This window comes from Diceros bicornis, chromosome 39 (genome assembly GCF_020826845.1).
Source record: "Diceros bicornis minor isolate mBicDic1 chromosome 39, mDicBic1.mat.cur, whole genome shotgun sequence".
Classification (NCBI taxonomy): Eukaryota; Metazoa; Chordata; class Mammalia; order Perissodactyla; family Rhinocerotidae; genus Diceros; species Diceros bicornis.
Genome location: NC_080778.1, coordinates 10,950,905 through 10,975,651, shown reverse-complemented (window position 1 = coordinate 10,975,651; position 24,747 = coordinate 10,950,905). Strand labels below are relative to the sequence as shown.

The 24,747-nt window shown below is 45.1% G+C and overlaps 1 protein-coding gene across 1 annotated transcript in view; it reads left to right on the top strand.

Annotated features, from left to right (window-relative positions):
• The window catches only part of SYTL3 (synaptotagmin like 3), an 80,450-nt gene that overhangs the window by 29,509 nt on the left and 26,194 nt on the right, over window positions 1-24,747 (top strand). The window contains exons 6-10 of the mRNA XM_058534064.1: window positions 11,745-11,796; window positions 13,026-13,095; window positions 14,593-14,671; window positions 16,833-16,957; window positions 24,137-24,271. Coding sequence (XP_058390047.1) covers window positions 11,745-11,796; window positions 13,026-13,095; window positions 14,593-14,671; window positions 16,833-16,957; window positions 24,137-24,271 — 461 coding nt within the window. The remainder of the gene's footprint in view (window positions 1-11,744; window positions 11,797-13,025; window positions 13,096-14,592; window positions 14,672-16,832; window positions 16,958-24,136; window positions 24,272-24,747) is intronic.

Here is a 24,747-nt window from a genome sequence, read left to right as displayed (position 1 = left end):
TTGTCAGAGCTCAGCACCGAGTAGGCACCTAAAAATGAAAAGTTAGAGATCTTTTCCTTTTTGGCATCCAGAAACCTAGAGCTAAATGTGATGTCCATTTGAAGGAATTCCGGGAATCATTATCCCCTCTGTCACCAATTTCCTTTCTATTGCTTTTACTTATCTCTATTTTAATGGTCCTATTGGATACATGCCATTTAAGATAAATGCTCTCCAAATTTCCTTGAAAGTAGACAAGATATAAGTAATAATCCAATGAAGAATAATAGACATTAATTGTGACAGTTTGTTGTGCTAATTTTCCAACCATTAAAAGGATTTAAAAACAAGAAAAAGTGAACCCCAAGTTTTCCTTTTTCAGGGAGATGGTACAAAAAAATATTTTAAATATTTTGCTTTCCTTAAAAGTTTTTTTTTCTGATTCTACTTTTTTTCCTCTAAGATTTTATAATTCACTATTTAGTGTTGTTGTCTTAAAATACTTCCTTATGTGCCGTAGTCGAGGTTCATCTGTGGTGCCTTAGAATGATCAAAACGTGCAGACCTCCGTAGGCGTCCAGCTGTCTTTAGAGAGCTCCCAGCCATTCTGGTTGTCGCCTCCCGCCCCTCCACCCTCAGGAAGTTGGTACTCTCTGTGCAGAGGGTTTTTCCTATGGCTTTTGAGAACCCTGCTCCAGGATCAGCTGTGAACTATTTCAAATTCAACATTCCTGATTCAGTGGGACCAGGTGGAGCCCGAGAGTATATATGTAACAAGTTCCCAAATAATTCTTTTTATGCACTTTAGGTTTGACAGTCACTGGTAAAGCAGAAAATGTAATAAACAGTTATGATGGAAATTTTCTAGATCATTAATAACTAGAAAACTGAAACTGAAAACTTGATCTTCACTTATTCTTTTGGCATCTGCTAAACATATAAAGATAGTGCCCTCTCCTGGTTCCTTGTTGTAAATGCACATATTTTACTTTTTTTTCCCCCCACAACCATAGCATTTTATTGCTTGATATTCAAGATTAAAATCAGAAAGATGACAGTACTAATACTTTTAATACTAATACTTTTTCAAGTTTAAAAATGGTTAAGTGTAATATATAAACAATCGACTGTGATTGTCATCTGTTGTTATTAATTGGGGAAATAAAATAATTTTGGAAGGCACCACCTTGACATAGCTGCTGATAATAGTCTCAATAATCCATTATATAACTAACCAGGACGATACTATGTCTAATAATTATGAAGAAAAATAACTTTTATCTCCCTCTCCCAGTAGTAAATGTGATTTAGTTCTTCATGTGACTTTTTCAGTGTTTTGTTCTGTGGTCCATCTGATCACAAGGATATCAGGGCAGCATCCAACGGGCTGTGTGGCCTCAAAAGACTCAGCCTTGTGAATTAAAAGAAGTAGGTAGCCAGTAAATATGTAGGGGCTTTATTGCCTCTCTTCTTGTCAGCTCAGTAAAGATCTCTCACCCTGCAGTTCAACAGATGGAGTCTACAAGGAAGATGCAGCAAAGCTTTCTGTAAATTACAAATCAGTAACGCTGTCTGTAAGTTATGAATCGAGTGCCTAGTGCTGACTTGCACAAGAGAGTGTCTTTATGAAAATCATGTTTATTTCCCAGATATAAAATTTTATATATGCTTTTGTCTTATTTTAAAGAAAATATGGCATTTTACTCTGCTGAATATTTTCTCCATGCTACGCTCCTTAAGAGGAAAGACAAAATAAACACAAACCCACAGAAGGGAGTGTGTGCCCAAGAAGTCAGTTCCTGGCTTGTCGTGTCCCTGAGAGATTTTTAGACCAGTCCATTCAAACTGGTTAGAACAGAGACTATCAAGTCAAGAGTTTATGACTGCGGTGAAGGAAGACTTTGACCTTCAAACTTTTTCTCTTCACACCGTGTTTCTAGGTAATACTCTTCCGGAGGCAGGTTCTTGAGTTTAGTCATCTTTGATTTCATGATACGTTTGGCTTTGTTCCTAGTAGCAACTCAAAAATTGAATTGCTTAGACTGGCCAGGGTGCTATGAAGATATCAATTCAACCCAGATATATATTTTTTTCTCTCAACTATCTCACCGGGAGACTAGAGGTTCCCTGCTGCTTTCTGAGCCACAGCATTCCGACCAGGACCATTTCTGTGTCCCTACCTCTCCCACCGTCCTCTGTGCCCTGTCCAACACCCCTTGATGGTGAGGTTGTCTTAGGCAACCAACATCTTTGGTCCTGAATTGTTATGACCACCTCACTATCCACTTGCTTCTTTTGGGTTTTGATCCATCACTTTTAGCCTAGAGGGGGAACCATGATTAAGTAGGCTAGTTACTAGGACAGTCTATATTTCATTTTACTTAATACCCCTTGCTCTACTGGGAGTTGGCAAACTATAGTACACAGGCTGATTCTGGCCCACCACCTGTTTTTGTAAATAAAGTTTTATTGGAACACAGTCATGCTCACTTCTGTCCGTGGTCACTTTTGCAATACAGTGGTTGAATGCATAGCTGCAACAGAGATTGTATGGCTGGCAAAGTCTAAAATTTTCTACCTGACCCTTTGCTGCCTGCTTCTCTAGATGATCAGCAGATAAAATACAACAATGTTTTGATGACCATCATTATTTTTCCTATTTAAATGAACAGATTTGGAAACCAAGGTAAAATAATTGAACTGAATAGGATTTCTGAATTAAAATTCATGTGTTCATCTGTTTAGACCAAATTACTGATTAGGGTAGTTTCCAGGGATATCTTAACAATTGGATGTTAAACTAGCTCTTCATATGAATAAATTTGTTAAAAGATAAGACACGTATACTTAAATAAGAAATCATTTTGAATTTAAGAACTCTATGTGCATTTTTTTTTTTGTGGTAAAATGTACCTAATATAAATTTACCATTTTAACCATTTTTAAGTATACAGTTTAGTAGCGTTAAGTAAATTCACATCATTCTGCAATCATCACCACCATCCATTTCCAGGACTTTTTCATCTTGCTAAACTGAAACTCTGTACCCATTAAATAATAACTCCTCATTCCCCTTCCCACTCCCAGCCTCTGACAACCACCCTTCTACTTGTGTCTCTATGAATTTGATGACTCTGAGTACCTCATATGAGTGGAATCATAAAATATTTGTCCTCTTGTGTTTTCCTTATTTCACTTAGCATGTCTTCAAGGTTCATCTAAGTTGTAGCATGTGTTAGAATTTCATTCCTTTTTAAGACTGAATGATATTGCATTGTATGTATATATATACCACATTTTGTTTATCCGTTCATCCATCAATGGACACTTGGGTTGCTTCCACCTTTCCACTATTGTGAATAATGCTGCTAATATGAACATTGATGTACAAATATCTGTTCAAGTCCCCACTTTCAATTCTTTTGTATTTATACCCAGAAGTGGAATTGCTCGATCAAATAGTAGTTCTATGTTTAAATTTTTGAGGAATTGCCATACCATTTTTCCATAGCAGCTGCCCCATGTTATGTTCCCACTAGCAATGCACGAGGGTTCCAATTTCTCCACATCCATGCTAACACTTGTTTTCTGTCTTTTTGATAATAGCCATCCTAATGGGTGTGAAGTGGTATCTCATTGTGGGTTTTTTTTTTAGTCATTCAGTCAGCATTTATTGGGTGTCTACAAGCCTGATATTTATTCAATTCTGTGTATGGATTTTTTTTGATGTTTTGATACACATATATCTTGCGAAATGTTTACAATTACAATAAGCTTTATTAACACATCCTTTCCCTTATGTATTTACCATTTTGTTGTGGTTATGGTGAGAACATTAATGCTTTACTCATAGCAACTTTCAAGTATACAATATAGTATTGTTGACTATAGTCACCATGGTGACTATACATTAGATCCCCAGAACTTATTCATCTTATAATTGAAAGTTTGTACCCTTTGACCAACATCTCCTCCTTTTTCCCACCCCTTAGCCCCTGCAACCACCACATTCTACTCTCTACTTCCATGAGTTTGATGTTTTTAGATTCCACACATAAATGTGATCAGACAGTATTTGTCTTTCTCTGTCTGACTTATTTCACTTAGCCTAATGCCTTCAAGATCCATCCATGTTGTTGCAATGGCAGGATTTCCTTCTTTTTTATGGCTGACTAATATTCTATTTTATGTATATACCACATTTTCTTTATCCATTCATCTGTCAATGGACACTTAGGTTATTTCCATGTCTTGGCTATTGTGAATAATGCTACAATGAACATGGGGTGCAGACGTATCTCTGAGATAGTAATTTCATCTCCTTTGGATATGAAAGGAGCCTCCCTGGGACTGCTGAATCATATAATAGTTCTATTTTTAGTTTTTTGAGGAACCTCCATACTGTTTTCCATAGTGGCTGTGTGATTGTGGTTTTGATTTGCATTTCTCTAATGATTAGTGGTGTTGAATATCTTTTCATCTGCTTATTGGCTATTTATATATCTTCTTTGGAGAAATGTCTATTCAAGTCCCTTGCCCAGGGGCCGGCCTGGTGGCATAGCAGTTAAGTGTGCACACTCCGCTTCGCTGGCCCAGGGTTCGCAGGTTTGGATCCTGGGTGCACAGTGATGTACCGCTTGTCAAGCCACTGTGGCTGTGTCCCATACAAAGTAGAGGAAGATGGGCACAGATGTTAGCCCAGGGCCAGTCTTCCTCAGCAAAAAGAGGAGGATTGGCATGGATGTTAGCTCCAGGCTGATCTTCCTCACACACACAAAAAAACAGTCCTTTGCCCATTTTTGAACTGAGTTGTTTCTTGTTTCTTGAAAAAGAGAAGACAGCTGGAGGACTCACACTTCCCAATTTCAAAACTTACTACAAAGCTACAGTAATCCAAACAGCATGGCACTGGCGCAAGGACAGACACTTGGACCAGAGGAATAGAATAGACAGAAAAACACTCATGCATGTATGGTCAGATGATTTTTGACAAGGGTGCCAATGTCCTTCAATGGGGAAGGACAGTCTTTTCAATGAAAAGTGCTGGGAAAACTGGATATCCACATGTAAAAGAATGAAGTTGGATCCTTATCTAATACCATTTACAAAAATTAACTCAAAATGGACCAAAGATCCAAAAATAAGACCTAAAACTATAAAACTCTTAGAAGAAAACCTAGGACGAAAAGTGACATTGGCTTTGACAATGATTTCTCAGCTATGACACCAAAGGCACAGGCAACAAAAGAAAAAATAGACAAATTGGACTTCATCAAAATGAAAAACTTGGGGCCAGCCCCGTGGCCTAGTGGTTAAGTTCAGTGCGCTCTGCTTCGGCGGCCCAGGTTCAGTTCTCAGGCATGGACCTACACCACTGCTTGGCGGCCATGCTGTGGCGGTGACCAACATACAAAATAGAGGAAGATTGGCACAGATGTTAGCTCAGGGTGAATCTTCCTCAAGTAAAAAGAGAGGAAGATTGGCAATGGATAGTAGCTCAGGGGGAATCTTCCTCAGCAAAAAAAAAAAAAAGAAAAAAACTTTAGTGCGTCAAAGGGCACTATCAACCGAGTAAAACGACAACCCATGGAATGGGAGAAAGTATCTGTGAATCACATATCTGATCAGGGATTAATATCCAGAATCTTTAGGATAGAAAACTCCTAAAACCCACATTCGGTTTTTAGAGAAAATGAAAGGATGCTGATAAGCAGTTTATATGCTATTGTCCCCACGTCCTCAATAAACCTGGACCAGTTACCATCAACTTCAAGTGGAAGAACCACTGCCCAGCCCTTGATGATGATTATGAACATGGAAATCATCCAGAATTCCTGCTGATAGAGTATAGGGAGCTTAATTAAGAGGAAAATTTATTTTTCTCTCTTGCAGCTGAGCAGAAGAGTAATGTCTGGTGGCAGAAGGACACTGGATAAGATACTTCCTGCCAACAAGATTATAAATCTGCTATCATTAATTTTTGTCCTCCTGGAAGGTGTTGTTGCTGATTCACAGTCAGGCACTTTATCTATTTTCATCTTGTGGTACGTTCTTGGACCCTGTATATCTAAGCTCAAAACTCCTCTAAGGACCAAAATATACCTAAAATGGCTCTGGAATCCAGCTCTGAAACCATTTATGACAGGATATCGTGATTCTTTACATGCTGAGGGATTTTTAGGTCAAATTTTTTGTGAGATTTTCCCTTTTGCATATGTGAGCCAAAGATTGGTTTAAAGCTTTATTATTCTAGGGACTTTTTCTTTCCTATGAAAGAAAAAAGTCCTAAAACACACTGTAATTGTCCATCACCCCCTCCAATGCCTAGTTTTATTCACCTTCTTCTAGCATCTCACACTCAAGCTCCAGCGTGGGCCAACCCTCAGGACTGTCTCATACAGTTGTGCAGGTTGGGCACTACACAAAAGAGCCACATCTAAGAGGAAGAGATACTGTTCACATCATAGACATCCTAGATTTGTGTGTTTATTGTGATGATTTTTCTGGAAGATGAAGCAAAATGTGTTGTTCTAACAAAATCCATATATTACAACCCACTCGCAGGGGTGGACAAAAGCCTCTTGGGGAAGGGGCACATTTGCAGAGTTCCCAGGGAGGCTCCTTGTGGGTAGCTCTACCCGTGCTTTGCTTTGGGTCACACCTGGAACTCCTGGGTATGGTTTCCTCAATAGGATGCTCCGCTCCACGGGCACAAGCAGAGAGATGGCTGTGGGCCAGGCCAGCCTTCCACTTGACGGCCCTGTCAGCTCCATAGCTGGACCCACACGGCTGTAGGGGATGTGTGACTTTCCTGACGAAAGGCTGCTGTGGGGCCTCACAGTGTAGGAGGGGAAGTCAATGATCACATCTTGGAAGAACACTAGCCCACACAGAACCCACAGTCCAGGACGGGAGGCCCTTCAGCCACCTATAACGTGGTTTGGCTGGTTGACTGACTTGCAGTGGGGCATTCCAAGGAGTCTGCCCTGTGCCCTCCTTCCGTGAACTGTGTCACCCCAGAGAGCAGCTGGGGGAGCAGGGCGTGGCATCTGCTGCAGGACCTGTGGTCCAGGGCGTTGGTAGGTTGGCGTCACAGTGGAGCCCCACTCAAGATGGGCTTCCACTCTACAGGAATTTTTATGAGCACCTAAAGTAAGCTGTCTTATGCGTGTTTTTTTCAGATTGAGAAGTAGATAGGCAGATATATAATGACTTGCCACAGACCTGTGTGCCAATCACAGGATTGGTTTTTGATCTAGAAACCACAGCTCTGTTCTGTAGTTTGTGTGAATCCTTACAGCACCATAAGCTCCTGCTTATGAGCAGAGGTTGTGTCCTCTTATTCTTAGCTCTGTGAAGTGCCGTGTGTATTATAACAATTAATGTGAATGAATGGATGAAATTACATGTAAGCTAAGCGTGAAAAAACGATGACCTTATTTTCTGACATACTTGGTTGTGTGGCTCAAATGAGGTAATGCTTATTGTTATTGTTAAAATAGCGTTGGTTGCTATTGTTGTTGTATTGATAACCACCACCTCTGCATGGCAAGCCCTCTGCTGGGTGCTGGAGACACTGAGATGCGTAAGATGAGGCCAGTGTCCTCAAAGGTTCGCCGTCTAGAGGGAGAGACAGACATGTATGCAGGTGATTACAGAGCAGTCAGGCTTCCACACAGACACCAGCCTGGTGAGGATGGGCGCAGAATCCCCGAGAATGAACCACTAGAAGGGCCATGAAGGCACGTGACCAAGGAATACGGAAGAAGCAGAGTCTAGTGGGCGTGGGTATCTGGGAAGTTCAGCTCGACCATGACATACGAATAGGACGGGGGTGGCAGAAGATGACACTGGATGGGGCCGGCCCTGTGGCTTAGCGGTTAAGTGCGTGCGCTCCGCTGCTGGCAGCCCGGGTTCGGATCCTGGGCGGGCACCGACGCACCGCTTCTCCAGCCGTGCTGAGGCCAAGTCCCACATACAGCAACTAGAAGGATGTGCAGCTATGACATACAACTATCTACTGGGGCTTTGGGGATAAAAAGGAGGAGGATTGGCAATAGATGTTAGCTCAGAGCCGGTCTTCCTCAGCAAAAAAAAAAAAAAAAGAGGAGGATTAGCATGGATGTTAGCTCAGGGCTGATCTTCCTCAGGAAAAAAAAAAAAAGAAGAAGATGACACTGGAGCAGTAGGTGGGGACTAAACCACAGTGGACCCCTGTAGCCCCTGTAATAGTTTCCTTGGGCTGCTGTGACAACGTCCTGCAAACTGGGTGGCTTCACACAGCAGAAACGTGTGTCTCACAGTTCTGGAGGCTGGAAGTCCAAAATCAAGGTGTCAGAGGGGCCACGCTTCTAGGAGAATCTTTCCCTGCCTCTTCCAGCTTCTGGTGTTCTCGGCAATTCTTGGTGGTCCGTGGCTTGTTGACACGTCACTCCCGTCTCTGCCTCTGTTGTCACATGTTCATCTTCACATCCTCTTGCCTCTGCGTCCAAATTTTCCCTTTTTATAAGGACATCAGTCACATTGGATTAGGACTCACCCTAATGACCTTGCCTGGACTTGATCTGCAAAGACTCTATCTCCACGTAAGGTCACATTCGCATGTGCTGGGGGTTAGGACTCCAGCATATCTTTTCAGGGGCGGCATCGAGGGAGTGTCATTTGCATCCACATAGGCAGCGAGTTGCAAGCAAAGGAGGGAGGGGAGCTGAGCTGCTCTGGAGGGTGTCTGGAGGAGGGAGATGAGGCGGGGCTTGGAGCAGGGAGGGGAGCTGAGCCCAGGCAGGGGGATGGAGGGGATGGAGGGGCTGTCAGCCCACTCACTGCCTGCCCCTCTCTCCCTGAGGCCCTCACGCCCAAGGCTGGGTGCCTCAAACACACATGCACAGGCCTTATTTCTGGAAGATTTAAGTGGAATAAGATACACACGACAAACAGGAAAAAAAATTTATAAAATTAAGAAATCTTTACAGGGCTTTCAAGAACCTAGTTCTTGGTGTATACATGGTTGTTTTTCCTCCTTGCTTTTAATTATGAAAATTTTCAAACATGAGCAAAAGCAGAGAGAACAGTACCCCCCTCCCCCACGTACCTGTCACCCATCGGTTACCCCCATTTTCTCTTTTCACCGATCCTGGCCTACCTTATTTGTGCACGACTTTGGAGCAAGTTGTGGTGCAAAAGCCAGCTTTGTCACTTGTGAACTTTGTGACTTGGGGCCGGTTATGCAATATCTCTGAGCCTCGGTTTTCATTTATGAAATTGGGATGACACCTGATGAAATGGAAAAGGAAAGGAAAGGAAAATGGAAATAAACAAGGCATTGGACAGACTCCCAGGGCAGGGCTTCTCAGACTTCAGTGAGCAGGTGGCGAGTCTGCAGGGCTGGGGTTGGGCCTGGGACTCTGCATTGCTGACAAGCCCCCAGCTGGTGCCACTGCTGAGAGTCACTGCCCACCCCTGGAGTAGCACGGACATGAGGCCACCTAGGACCCTGGGGCCAATCCTGTCCCTCTGCGTGTTTTTGTATGTTCCATGAGCTAAGAATGGGTCTTACATTTTTAAGTGGTCAAAAAAGTCAAAAGAATAATATTTGTGACACATAAAAAGGATACGAAATTCGAATTTCCGTGTCCATCAAGTTTTATCGGAACACGGACACGCCCACTCTTCAACATTGTCTGTGGGTGCTGTCACAAGGGCAGAGTTGAGTACTTGGGACAGAGACCGTATGGAGCCAAAATGTTTGCTATTTGACCTTTACAGAAAGGGTCTTTTGACCCCGTAGAGCTGCCGGCCGGGCCGCGTGTTGCGACAGCCAGCAGGGGGCAGCAGAGAGCCGTTTGCGGGCCGGGCGGTCCCGGGACCTCAGGAGGGGTATTTAGAAAAGTGAAATGCGACGGACGGGGACTGGCTGAGGTTTTAGGATGGAGATGTGGGGTCTGAGGTAGAAATGCCTGGGCACTTAGCACGAGGAGGTGGGGTGGGGGGTAAGCGGGAGTAAGGAGACAACGCCCAGGGTAAGCAGAGCAATAGGAAGCTACTGGGTGTCGCTGGAGCGGAAAGGTCGAGGCCCGCAGGTCGTGGGAAAGGGGCTGGAGAGGTGAGCCCAGGCGGGGTGTGGAGGCCCAGGGATGCCGCGTGGGGCTTGGACTTGAGGCGAAGGCAACAGGGAGTCACTGAGGGCTTCAGGCGGTGGAGGGGTAGCATCACATTTGGGGGAGGGAGTGTAACTCTGGTGGCTGTGCCTTGGGGACAGTGTTGCAATGATCCGGGGGGCAAGGGGATGAGGGGCAGAAGAAGGCGGGGCAGCGGGGAGGGGCTGGAGCGGCCACGGTCCCTGTGAAACAGCCCAACCCACCAGAGGGCTCGGAATGCACGGTCCCTTGGGCTCTGCGTTTCCGCCCGGGACGGGCTGGATGAACAGTGTGGCTATTTTTTCTTTCTCTTTCCCTTGTTTTCCTCTGCTTTCCCGAGGACCGTGATGCAGTGGGGTGGTGCTCTTTTTGCCGCGGGCCTAGACCCCGCTTCTTTCCGGTGGTTCCTGCAGATGGGGGATTTCACCATCACCGGCGGGTTCTATCAGTCTTTGCGGGAGGCCTTTCTGTTCTGTCTTAGAGAATTCTTTCTTAATGGGGGAGGGGGAGGGCTCCCTGACTCCTTTTATAATCCGGTAAACACCGTCAGGAACCCCAGAAAAATGCACACGGGAGGTAGACTCAGAATTGGAGATGTGATGTCAGGGCTCTGGCTCCCTGAGGCCGGCCCTGGGTAAGGAACTGCCCTGGGGCTGCACAGCTCGGGGTCACAGAAGGGTTAGCTGCTTTCGGCTTTAAGGTTTGGGGCTAGATAATCAGAGTCATTCACCCTCCTCCCAAAGGCCTCCCTGCCCATCCCGATTTTCTTACTCTCTCTGCCTTCCTTGGGTTTTATGGAGATGATGCAAATACACAGGTCTGTCTTTGGCATGAACACACAAGACAGGAACTAGATGGGCCTCCTAGGATGGCAGGTCTGTGGTTCTCCCTGCGTGATGGACAGCGTGGGGCCCTCTGGGGAACCCCCCTGAGCAGGAGAGTGGCCTTCCAGCCTCTGGGCTGGGCAGGCTGACCTCTCCCTGTGCACTGGGCCAGGAAACATTGTGTTCACAGAACTATGGACAAGTTGAGTTCTATTTTGGGATCTTAATGCATCATAAAATCCCCTTTCCTTGAAACAAAAAGAGTACTATCTCAGATGCAGTCTTATTTAGGAAATTATTAGCTTCTACAACGAGAAATAAGTAGATTACATTTTTTTTAAAGATTACTTTAATCTCCATAACAAGGAACATTTAACAAAATATAGTCATCTAATTATGAAATATTTCCAAAGGACAAATGGAAGCTTAAAAACTTGAACTATTTTTCAAATTATCTAGATTTTAAAAATCTAATCCAACATCGACTTTTAATAAAAACAGTCATTTCCAGCAATTATGGTCTCTTACTGTGTGTGTGTGTATTTAACAATAGCTTCACTGGAATATAATTTATAGAACATAAAATTCACCTATTTTAAATGTACAATTTAATGATTTTGAGTAAATTTACAGACTTGTGCAACCATCACCACAGTCTAACTTAAGAGCATTTCTAGCACCCCAAAATGGTCTCTTATTTTTAAATCGCAAGAAATTAGAAAAATGATAATCTATTACTTCCTGTATTCGCATCATCTAAGTTATATTCTTGCTAATAAGTGACCTTTATTGATATCTCTTCCAGGCAAACGCGAGACAGCTGGAACAAAGCTCTTGCAATCTTATCAGAAACTGAGGTGAGCGTTGTGAAAGGACGGATCGTCCTGGGCTCTTGGGCACTGGAGCACAAAGGACATGCTGAAAAGAGCTTATAGATCTCTGACTTTCAGACATTGCTGCTTTGGAATGTCATTTTTTTTTTTTAATGATAAAGTGCCTGGAAAAGATTGAAACAGAGATGTTTCCAGATTCTTATGAAAAGCCTCCTAGGAGCTGGCATAATATTTTCTCACTAAAAGTTTTGTTTTGTTTCTTTTTTTTTTTTGGTGAGGAAGACTGTCCCTGAGCTAGCGTCTGTGCCAATCTTCCTCTATTTTGTATGTGGGACGCTGCTACAGCATGGCTTGATGAGCAATGTGTAGGTCCATGCCCGGGATCCAAACCCGTGAACCCTGGGCCACTGAAGTGGAGTGTGCAAACTTAACCACGATGCCGCCAGGCTGGCCCCTGTTTTGTTTCTAAAATTCTCCTGAAATATTGTCAGGAAACTAAATATTCTTTTTGAGGGCACGTTAAAGGAAATTCTAAACCACACATTTGCTTTTATGAATCATTCATCTCTCCAACGTCTTGCCCAGTGCCTGACACCTTAGAGACATTTGTGGATTAAACATTGGTGGAATTGAATAAGAGCCTGAGAGATGTTCACTTTACACAAAATTCTAAACACCCAGCAGTCTTGAAGCTGGCAATAATTCACACACCTGATTATACTGAATTTATTCAAGTTTTACCAAAAGCCCCCCACCAGCAGCTATTTTTTTGGCCCATGATGAGATTTTTTTCCAGTCTCAGGGCTTTTTCATTTTTTACTCCCTCATTTTTTCCCACTTCTTTTAGCACAAACTTTGAATTCCTCTCATGGTCGATTTTTATATCCACAACATTTGTGGCACTTCTGCTAGTGTGGTTTCCACCGAGAGAACACGCAAGTCCGTGTAGAACACATGCGTGAAGTCTGGGTCCCCAGCACCCCAGCTATTTTAGGACACATGGATGGAGTGAGATGCGCAGACATTAGACTGCGTGACGCTCATTTCCCACATTCAGATACCAGGAAATAACGCCCCGTGCGGAGGAGCAGATCTGAACGGGGCTGCTGGACCCTCTGCTAAAAAGTGAGGAAGTAAAAAAAAAAAAGGGCAGAGAGCTTGAATTATAGGGTGATGACGAATCGTGTGTATTTGTAAGACTAACACTTGCACAGTTCATAACCTGCTTCTTATTCTTGTATTCTTCCTCACAGCAAAATTTCCGTGGTTCCTCCTACCCCACCTCCTCTCAGCGAAAGCCAGTGCAGCGGCAGCCCTGGCAGGGTAATGTGTCTGTTCTGTGTGCTTCCCTAGGGAAGGGGGAGTGGGAGAAAGAGAGAGGAAGAAGGGGCCCGAGAGGTTGGCCCAAGAACCTCCTGGCAAAGGGGTCCGACTGTGGCTGGAGTGGGTCATGAAGCGAGGCAGGGAATGAAGGCCCCATTGCGGCTTGGGAAGTGCTGGGCCCTGCCCACTGTCTGTGCTTCCACCATGCTTTGGGGGCCATAGGACCATCTGTACTGTCAACCGACTCACCTTCTGCACCCCACGTCCTCGCCTGTGCCCACATCCTCATCTCTTTACTCCTGTCATTTCACTGGCTCTCTTTCCTGACTGTGCTCTGTGCCCTTGAATGCGGGGGTCTGCATAGGCTGCAGTGTGTCCGGGGGCAGGTTGATTCACAGGTGTGTGAGAGTGGGAGTGCCTGTGGAAATGTGTGTATCTCTGAGTGTTTGTAGGCACTCATGTAAAGTAGACCAGGGCCATTTCTGTCTGAAGAAATTAGCCGTGTGATCTTGGGGGAGTCACCTGGGTTTCCACCTGAGGGGTGGAAATAAGTTTGCTTGTCTGGTTTGCCTCTCTTGGCTGGTGTGAGAAATTAATGAAATAATGTCTATGCTGGTACTTGAAAACTGTGAAGTGCCGTGAAAACTTACAGTCTTGATTATTTTCATTATTATTATTCTGTGAATGAAGGAGAGTAACCATATCTGTATGAAGGAAGCTCTACGCATCTGCTGGTGAGAGGGAGGAAATACATACATTCTTTTTCCAATTTCAAAGTGAGCCCCAGGAGTGACTTTCAAAGTCCTACTCTACTTTCCCCTTGAGATTTTAAGTTCCCCAAAGTTGTTTGAGCACCGATGTGCTCAAGACATATTTACTGGATGGATGGATGGATGGATGGACGGATGGATGAATGGATAGATAGATGGATGGATGAACGGATAGATGGATGGATGAGACTTGCAGAGGGAAGTGATCTCATTTCTGTTGCTCTCTTCGTTTTTCTTCTCTCTGCTGCTTTGGGAGGTGGAACTATCTCTTGGCTCCAGACTGGTCACCTGTGCCTGGTCACACCATCAGCCCCTGTGTCACCAGCATCCTCCCTGTGTTGGCATCCCCTCTATGTGGAGTTGGGGTGGAGTCATAAGAGAAAGGTGATTAGAGAAGCAGGAATTTACTTGGGTGCCATCTTTGAGCCAGGAAATGAGGGTCATTATTTCTAAGACCTTGTTATCTTGTCAACATCCCCTTGATGGTGCCCCTTCCTTTAATGCGGTGTCAAAACTCAGAGGACTGGTGAGAGTACGGTGCCCTCTCCACTGCAGATATGCATGCACACACACCCGCTGGCGCCCCAGAGCCCCGGCCCAGACGCATGCATCCCCGCATGCCCGCACACACTGGCCAGTGTGGGGGGTTGGCAGCCTGGAGGCTGCTGGGGCAAACACGAGTCATCAAACATAACGCTCATTCTCTTTCCTTCTGTCTCTGTTTTAGTTACAAGAACTTGGTCAGTTTAAAGGATTTAATAAGTCCATGGAAAATTTGTTTCTGTCTGTTGCCACCCACATGAAAAGTAAGTGGATGTTTCTCCATGTGTTCTTCCCCACCACTTGGCCAAGGCCTGGCTGGCGACCTCTGTCTCCGGCTCCTGGGGAAAGCCGCAGCCCCCGCCCTTCTCCCGTCTACCCACAGAGCAGGGCTCTGGCTCCCTGGGGAAAAAGGAGGTGCCCTGACCTGCCGTAGCTCAGCGCCATGGGGAGAGGAGCTTGATGCCAACCTTGAGCTAGCACTGGCACCCATTGGAGCCTCTCCCAAGGAGCAACCAAGAAAAGAAAACAGAGTGATCCAATTCCAGTAAATCGAAAACCAAAACCTTTCAGGCCAGGCGGGGCCCAATATCCGTCGTTTGGACGGAATTCCTTGTCCATTCTCCTTTTCTCCTGGGTGAATTTATTTTCTTCGATTAGCAGTAATCATGCAATCTGCAGATGCAAGGAACCCGGAACTACCACTGCTTAGAATCTTGTCTATTTCAAAGGTCTTTCTACTCAGATATTTTTTCCTGTTTATGTTAAAATGCAAGTCCTAGAGAATAGCCCCCGTGTCAGGCCTCCTAAGGTGCCCAGAGTGGGTCTGGTCCTCAGTGTGATGGGGGTCGTAGGCATCCATTCCCCTCCACTGTGCTTGTTTCATTCATCACCCCATCCATCATCCCTCGTTCTGCAGTTGCAGGTGGATGGTCTCCATGCTGTGCCTTGGCTCTGAGATAATCTTAGTGTTTGATTTTAATTAGTCCTCTGTATTCCCCACGAGCCCCATCTAAGCTGTCCCATAATGACAGTTGAAATCAAAGTGCCGCTTTTCAGATAGGCAGAGAAGTGACTGTCTCATGCCACAGTCTGCCCCCTTCTGCTTCAGAAGCGGGGAGCAGCCGAATTTCATGGCCTCTTTGCTAATAGAGCTTGGAGGTTTAAAACCACCCCCGTCACTCCCCCGGGCTCTCGGACAACATCATTCCACCCTGTGTGCGCATCAGCCTTGGACACAGTTTCCAACTGTGGCGCTACCTGCGCTCTGAGTGGCTGGCTCTTTCCCACTGATGCTTCTTGTGGGAGCTTCTCTGCGTCTCTTTCTAGATGCACAGCCTCCATCCAGATTCATGTGGCTTATGTGAATTCCCTCCCACCACTGCCACCCTGGAATCACGGCTCGGAGTTAACTCTGACCTTATAATCCCTCAGCCAGGCTCCCAGAGAGGCAGGACGCACGTTTCGTCTTGTCCCACCTCACACTCACCTGCTTACATGCCCACCTGGTACACTTGGGCATATTTACAGCCCATAGCCTCCCTGTACATATGCTCACACGTTTGAGACTTGCCAATTTAATACCCGAGTGCTATGATCGTGATGTCATGATAGAGCCCCAGACCCAGGTGGACAGCCAGAGCTGACCCTGGAGGGGACTTCAAGAGCAAAGCGGCATGCCTTCTCAGCCACTAAGGTCGTCTGAAACCCCTAAGCTGCATCCTCCCATGTCTCTACTGGACAGCTCTGATCTAAAGATAGTGTTGAGGTCCACACTTGAAACAGACAAGGATCTCCTGGGAAAAGGCAGGCGTTTTTGGAGGACAAAATCGTCTTTGAGCTGGTTCTCTCATTTCTGTGTGTGGGTGGCTTCCTTCTCACCTTCTTTGTCTTTTTTATAGACCACAGTTATACTGCAAAAACGAAAAAATTTAAAGTCAGCTTCTCAGGGTTTGCTAACTAAGATAGTTACAAGGATATCCCAAATCTTGCTTTCACCTCAAGAAATGGTGTTTAGTTATAAAATCTTTGTAAGGAACCCAGAAGAGCTGGCTGGTTTGTTAGGCCGCCTTCTTTGTTTGGACAACTGTGCACTCGTGACATGTGGCCTGGAATGCAGAGTGACCTGGGTGAGGTCTCCTGCCCTGTTGGTGGCCACGCAGGTGCCTTTTAGGAATCCAGCTCTCCTGCCCCGTGCACAGCGCAGTGTGCCCTGCGTCCAGCCGGTGGTGTGGACACAGTCTCCTGGCGTGTCCCTGCTCCCTCAGGCCCTAGAGTTCGGCGTTGGGTGCTCTGCCCTGTGTGGTCTTGTCCTTGTGGGACCTTGGGGCTCCTGCTCGTGTGGTTGCAGGAATCCTGGAGCAGGGCTCCCCCAAGTGTCACAAAGCTGTGTGCTTCCACCTGTCATCCCTTGTATTTGTTTTCTAGAGCTCTCCAAGTCCCAGAATGACATGACTTCTGACAAGCAACTGCTAGCCACGGGTCCCAGGCAGTGCACGGGCCAGTCGGAGAGAAGGAGCCAGTCTGACACTGCCATCAACGTCACCACCAGGGTATTCCCCGAGGCCGCCAGGCCGCCACAAGATTGCCTTCCAGCCCATTTTCTCTATAGATTTATTTTTCCTTTTACTTTATAGCAAAACATTAAGCAGTCTGAAAGCGTAATTATAAACCCCTTTATATGGAGAGGTCTGGCCAAATGAAGGTCAAAATTCAAGGTCGATTTGGAAAACGGTTCAGAACAGGGAAAGGCTTCAGCCTAATTCCGAGGCTGTGGGACTTCCACGTGTCCACAGGAGTTCGCTGCGGCTTCAAGGCCACAGCAAAGGCAAAGGCTCGCCTGCAGGGTCCAGACACGCCAGGTTATTCCTGGGGTCTTCGAATACCCTTGCTGAGAGTCGAGAGGCCTTCCTACTCCCTATCTCCAACTTCTAACTTCCAACGACCACTGCTTAAAACCTGTCCTGGTCTCTGAGGGGAACTGCTGAGACAGAAATGCAGCATGATCGTGGGCAGTCACGAGGGAGACCCTCTCCAGGTATCTAAGCCACGAGAGAGATCTCACCTAACTGAAGCTTTTAGGGAAATAATTCCTCTGGCTCTCCAGCAGAATTAAGCAAGCCTGAAGCAGATGCACTGGGGTATAGAGAAAGCCGGCTTCAGGATCAGAAAACCTGGGTTCAAGTTCAGCTGAGGTGACCTGGCTATGGCATGTGCCACCACGGGCTGTTTACAGGGCTGATGTGACTGCTCTGGTTCGCTGGACAGGACAGGTGCCCCTTCTCTGCAACCGTGGGCTCTATTCAAGATGTCCCCAAACAGACTACGCTTTAGCCTCACTCCCCTGCTGGGACTTCCAATCCTGCCTCCATCCGCTACCTGCCACCCTGGGCACATCACGTGAACGCACTGAGCATCAGTGTGCCCCCGTGAAATGAAGATAATAATACCTGTTCTGTCCAGAGCGCAGGCTGCTTGTAAAGATCCCTTGAGATAATACAGTATCTAAATTGCTATTTAAGTTATCTAAATATGGTATCTAAATTGCCAACATTTCTTTTTGTGTACCCGACTTTGTACTAAAAGCTTTACCTGGGCTATTTCATTTTACCCTCACACCATCCCATGAAGTAGATATTGCATTTGGCCCTATTTTACATTTAGGGAAACTGAGGCTAAGAGAGATTAAGTCACATGCCCCGGGTTACATAACCAGAAAGTGGTGGGCAGTCTGGCTTGGAGGCTGAGCTCTGGAGCAGCAATTCTCCACTTTAACATGTGCATGAGTCCCCTCGGGATGCTGGTGAAATGCCAATTCTGAACCAGTCTATCTGGGGCAAGCATGAGATGCAGAATCTCAGATGTGTTTCTAAGGAGCTCATGGGTGAGCAGGTGATGCTCATGTTGCTGGCCCTCAGACCTCACTTGAGGAGCAAGGTGTCTAGAGAACGTGAACTGTATTTGCAAGGTCTTTGAAACTCTAAAGTGCAAGCAAGCGTTAGTTCCCGTCAGCTCCCCAGGGTCCACGTAAACCCCATCCCAACCGCCATCCCTGAGTCGACAGATGGAGGAGAGGGTTAGCGTGCATTTAGGAAACAATATGCTCTGGGCATGATGGCACAGTTTGTTATGTACTTTATCACATTTAATTCCTACAAAAATTCTGAGAAAGATATTGTTATCCCCATAGTAAAGATCTAGAACCTGTGTTCTAGTGAGAGGTTACCCGATTTGTCTAATATCACATGGCTCATAAAAGGTGGAGCCAGGGGCAGAAACCAGGTTTCTGTGATTCTAAATTCTAAACATTTTTTTTTTTTTGGTGAGGAAGGTTCGCTCTGAGCTAACATCTGTTGCTAATCTTCCTCTCTTTTTGCTTGAGGAATATTAGCCCTGAGCTAACATCTGTGCCAGTCTTCCTCTATTTTGTATGTGGGTCGCTGCTACAGCATGGCTGATGAGTGGTGTAAGTCTGTGCCCGGGATCCAAACCTGCGAACCCAGGCTCCTGAAGCAGAGCACGCCAACTATAACTACTACGCCATGGGGCCGGCTCTGTAAATTCTAAACTTTTAATCTCTTCATTTTATGCCCCACATAAAGAGGAAAAATGGGGACCACTGAAGAAAGAGGGTTCAGGACAGGGGTTCTGGAAGCTCAAATAATTCTCTTCCTCACATGGGTGGGATGAAGCCACTCTGACGCTAACACTGGCTAAGGGTTAACAGCGTGCCAGGCACTGTTCTTGGTGTAAAGCACTTAGAGGCATTTAACTTTTTCATCCTCAGAACAGCCCTGTGAGGTCTATACTATTACTGTCTCCATTAAAGAGGACACTGCAGCAAAGAGACGACCGAGGGGGTAATGTGGTCAGAAGTGGCAGGGCCAGATAGGTAGAACCTGCTCCAGAGACCACACCTGTAATGATACTAGGAGATGTGCCAGCAAAGTTAGAGACTGGCACATTTCCCACTTCTGATGTCATGTGCCCTGTGCTGGGGCATCCCAAATATCCGCAGGCTTAGCTTTTGGCGTTCAGAAGCTGACATAACGCGGCATCCATGGCACTTACCTGCCCCTGCTGCATGCCCACATGCAACGAGCCTGCCGGACGATCGCAAGGTTGTCTTATGGGACAAGGGAGCTCCAGGGTAGAAGTGAGGAGGAGCAGGGGAGGCCACGGCTAGAGCGTCCCCATCGTGTAGACACTCTATCACCTGTGCGTCCACTTCACTGCCACGCTCTTGTCAGGACATGCTTACAACTTTTTGCAGGCATTCTTTCTCCTCTCTCCCCACCTTACTTGAGGACGTGGCTGTCTTAAGGACAAATGTTTATAAAGTACTCAGCAATCATGGGATGATCTATAAATGCTGAATAATTATGGGTTGAAATATAAAGAGTACATCTTTAAACAGGACATTTGCAGACTGCAGTTACACTTGCCTTAGCTGGTGAGCTCACAAAAATCACACTCGCATTTTCATTGGAACACTTAGAGCGTTTGCCAATATTAAGCACACAACATGGTGCCCCTTGGAAGGAGGGGATGTCGGTGCCCACTTTGCGGGTGGCTACACTGAGGCACAGAATAGTAGATAAGTTTCTTAAAGCCATATGGTGACTCCAGGATGTTAACTGAGAAGACAGTTCAGGATTGCGTCCATGTCACTCCTCCGTTAAGTTGGAGTTACATATTCTGAAAATGCTTCTGCAAAGACTGTCACTTAAGCATCTGAGCCAGGATTCTTCAAGAAGTGAATTCTTCTTCTCCTTTGAGATTTCATGTGCACTCCAGTGGGATTTTGTTGTACATCTTATTAGTGTGTGGTTGATCCATATTGGCCATAAAGACATGCACCTGTTAACCAGGAAGGAGGCATAAAAAGTTGTTAGGAGGGGGTGGCGAGCCCGGTGGTGCAAGTGGTTAAGTGCGCGCCCTCCGCTGCGGCGGCCCGGGGTTTGCCAGTTCGGATCCCGGGCGCGCACTGATCCCAGGCGTGCACTGACGCACTGCTTGTCAAGCCATGCTGTGGCGGCATCCCATATAAAATAGAGGAAGATGGGCATGGATGTTAGCCCAAGGCCAGTCTTCCTCAGCAAAAAGAGGAGGATTGGCAGATGTTAGCTCAGGGCTGATCTTCCTCACAAAAAAAAAAAAAAAAAAGATTAAAAAAAAAAATCTTTCAAAAAAACAAAAGCTATTAGGAGGGGCTATGTCTGAGGAGAGGGACCGAGGACAGAGGTGGAGAAGAAGACTTTATCATATACCCTTTTGTATTATGTCGAGTTTTCCCATGTAGACCTGAAATCTAAAGAAACAACCCACCTCCGGGCCTGGTGCTCCCTGCCCATCTTCTCTTTCCCCACCTGCTGGCCACACCTCAAAGTCTGAGCAGCAAGAGAAGAGAGGCAGCAGCACTGGGTTTCAACTGTTAAAACACTTGATCCTCGGATACAAGGGCAGTTGATCCTTCCGGTGGTCCCAGGAGAGGTGGTCTACTCTTCAGGTGGGATCTAACATGGCTCAGAGCATGTATTACTGGCCAAGCCCAGCCTGGGTATTTTTCTGATACCCAAGTGAGTGTTTATGTTAAAAGGCAACCCTCAGATGCAGTCTCAGAGGCGGCAACGATGGCCTTTCCTTCTCTTATCTAAGATCAGAAAAATCTCAAACCCACATGTTGCGTGGATCGAGAGAGTCCATGATTTGATCAAATATTATTAAACTTATATAATATTAAACTTAACAACTCTCTGCAGAGTAGACTTCATTCAGGGAATTCATTTTTCTCTATAATCTGGCCCAAACTAGATAGTTATTGAAATACATTAAAAATCACAGGGAAATAAAAGCCTATCTCAATGACGTCAGTAAGCTGCTATTTAGATCTTGAGGCCCTTTAATAGGGCACTGAATCGGACAGTCATCTAGTCCTTCAGAAACTACTGGGGAAGAGCTGAACACAAGATTTCAAGTTAGATTCCTTAGTCAGTCAAAATAGGCATGTTCTTCAGAAGAGTATCGACTTTTCTAATAATTTCAAAATATTTGTATTTGCTTTAAGCTTCATTAAAGGTTTTCCAGTATCCTGATGTATTTAGAAGCATAGTCTTTCCTGGCTTTGAATTCTACCTGCCACGTGATTGCTATTATAAAGATAGTTGTTTGTTCCTTTTCAGAATTTTCTGTCATCAGTTTTTTTTATGATTCAAAAACTATGTTCCTTTAAAGAAGACCGAATTAAATGGTTATGTATCGAAGACTTAGGCGGTACAAAGCTTTATATTAATATTTAGCTCTGTTTTATTCTTTCTATCCCAGTCTGACTACTTATCAATTTCCTTATACGCTGTTCCAAATGGAATCTTCCATATTCCCCAAGGCCTCTCCCCGACCTGCTCAGAAGATGGAGGCCTTGCGGAAGGAGAGCCCTCTGACATCTTCCTCCCACCTGAGTTTCTCTGGATTCTTAGCCGTCCTTTCCTCCTGCCTCAGAAAGGGACGTTCCTTCCCAAGGCGGTGCCCTCCTCTGGGCAGTGGGTCTCCTTCCTCTTCACCCTCCTCTGGGAACTTGCTCCATCAGCTGGCAGCTTTTCCCCTCTCTGCCCATTTCTTCTCAACCTACAAACATGCCCCGCTCTTCCACACCTTAAAACATAAAACAGCCACATCTTTTGAAGGGTTCCCCATCAAGCTTCTCTTCCATTTCTTCATCACGAGCAAAGTTCACGAAAACGTCACCAGCTCTCGCCGTCGCTGTTCTTTTCCTCCCCTCTGCCCTCCCTCCTGTTCCTTCCTAACTTCCTTGCAGCCTGCAGTCCCCCCCCTACCTGGGTGAAGCCCCCAGGAACCCCCCGATGGATGAGCCAGGTGGCTGATTTGCAATCGTCATCCTCTTCACCCATTTTGTCGCATTTGACTCAGTTGACCAGAATTCCATTCTTTTCTTTAATTAAAAAGAATGACTTTTATTGCTTTTCTATATAATAAAATCCATGCCTGTTCGCTAAATAAAATTTAGAAAACACCGACCCTGGAGACAGCCAGTTGGACTACACGTGTACATTTTACAAAAAACAACATTGAGTCTCATAATTTGCTTTTTAAAGATAATCTAACATTATGTTTTAATTCTTTCCATGTCAATAAATACGTATTGTCATTTTTAAGAGGTACTTTTTAGGGCTTTTAATTCATGCTGTCAAATTGCCCTCCTCTGAGGCTGACTCAGTTTACACGACCGCTGGAAGGGGAGTAGCCCTTTTTCTGGCACTCCAGCCAACACTAAAATTCATACCTCTTATTCGAATATTTGCTAATTTGATTGGCAATTTAAAAAATTGGCATTTCTTTAATTTCAGGTGAGCCTTTTCTCATACTCTCTTCTCCTTTTTGAACACCCTTCATTCCTGAAATCCCCCCCTTGGATCTCTGGCTCCTCCAGCCTTCGGTCTCATCCCCAAGCCACTCGTTCCCTGGACAACCTCACTCATCTCTGTGTGCACATGATCTTGTGTCAGCTCCCTGCCTGGCCTCTGAGTCTCTGAGGTTGCGTCGGTCTCTAGCAAGTCTGGGAAAATACTCTGTACTTGGGATGCCTTACCTTGGGTCTTTCCCCAGCCAGCCTTCAACACTCCGCTCAGGTCATACTTCCACTGAGGATCATCCCAGAAGCCCCCTCCTACACAAGCCCTCCCTCTCCTCTTTCCCATTGACTTGGCTCATGGCTCCATTTTAATGGTGTGTCTATTTCCTGCCAGCTAGTGAGCCCTTGGAGAACAGACTTTGTATCTTCTCCTCCTTTCCCTTCCCTCTCCCTCTCTCTTCCCCTCCTCTTCCTTAGGACTTAGGAGTGGTGGATTGAATACAGTGTTGCTTAACAAATGTCTAGTGGAATTGAGTTGACATTCTGGGGATTGAGCATAAACAATACTTTGGAGATAATCGTTTGTTTCATTTGTACTCTAATATTCTCACTTGTGAAAATTATGACTATGGTGCAACTCTTCTGTTTCCAAGTTCTGCTTCCAACCTAGCATCAAGACCTAAAGTCTCAATTCAGAAACTTTGTATTTTCCACCAGGAAGAGGTTTTCCCAGCTTGCTCAAGGTGTTTATTGCTCTGTACTAGCACTGTCCAATAGAACTTTCTAGCCACTGCCACGTTTGGCTACTGAGCACTTGGAATGTGTCTAGTACAACTGAGGAACTGAATTTATTAATTTTATTTGATTTTAATTAATTGGAATTTAAATAGCCATATGTGGCTAACGGCTACCATTTTGGAACACACAGCTATGTACATTATAGAAGAAGTGCCAACTATTAACAAAATATTTTTATAAAATTTAAAGACATATTTTGATTTTCATCTTTTTTATAAGCACATTAGAGCTAAAACTCTGCCTATCAGAGTGAATACTATATTTCATGTGATTAAATGCCAGGATCATTATTAAGGCCAAAATGTGGACTTAAATTTCTTTAAGATTTGTACTAATCCATAAGTAACCCACCCATCACTGTTCATAAATACCCCAAAGGTCGATGATGTCTGCCTTGGGGCCCCGCGGGTGTGTGTGTATGCATTTATCCAAACGGAAGTGTGTCTTTTTAGCCCCCGGAAGTTTGCATATTAGTGACATCAGGTAGTAGATGTAGGCTGTGCTTACTGAAGTCATCACATTTGGGCTGCAGACTATAATATTAATTCTGTGTTTCTTTTTTCAGAAGGTCAGTGCACCAGATATTCTGAAACCTCTCAATCAAGAGAGTCCCAAACGCCCTCCTAACCCTGTTTTGAAGCAAGAGGATCTCTCGTCCAGTCCACCACCCAACACTTTATTTTCAGGAGGCTTGAGACATGTGAGTCTTGTGTAATACCCTTGACACATGATGGGGGGTTGTTATCATGATGTCCAATTGGATTGGTAGGCAAAGGTAGGAGTGAACTCTTGACTTGTGGGAGCATGACAGTAGAGCTTGGAGGTAATATTTTACTTAGGTTGGGAGCTGGTAAAGCCTTGCTATTCTTTGATGGTGGTTTTTCTTTTTTACAACGTGTTGTTGTGAACATTTCCATACATACAGAGAGTAATTGATAATAAATAATGGTGTCTTTGGATGAGAAGTTTTGATGAAGTCTCATTTATCAAATTTTTCTTTCATGCTTATTTCTCTGTCTACCCACAAGTCATGAAGATATTCTATGTTTCTTTCCAGAAGCTTAAAAAAGTTTAACTTTTATAGGTAGGTCTATGCTCCAGCTCATTAATTTTTGTGAATGGTGTAAGGTAGAGGTTGAGGTGCATTTTTTTCCCCTACAGATACACAGTTATTCC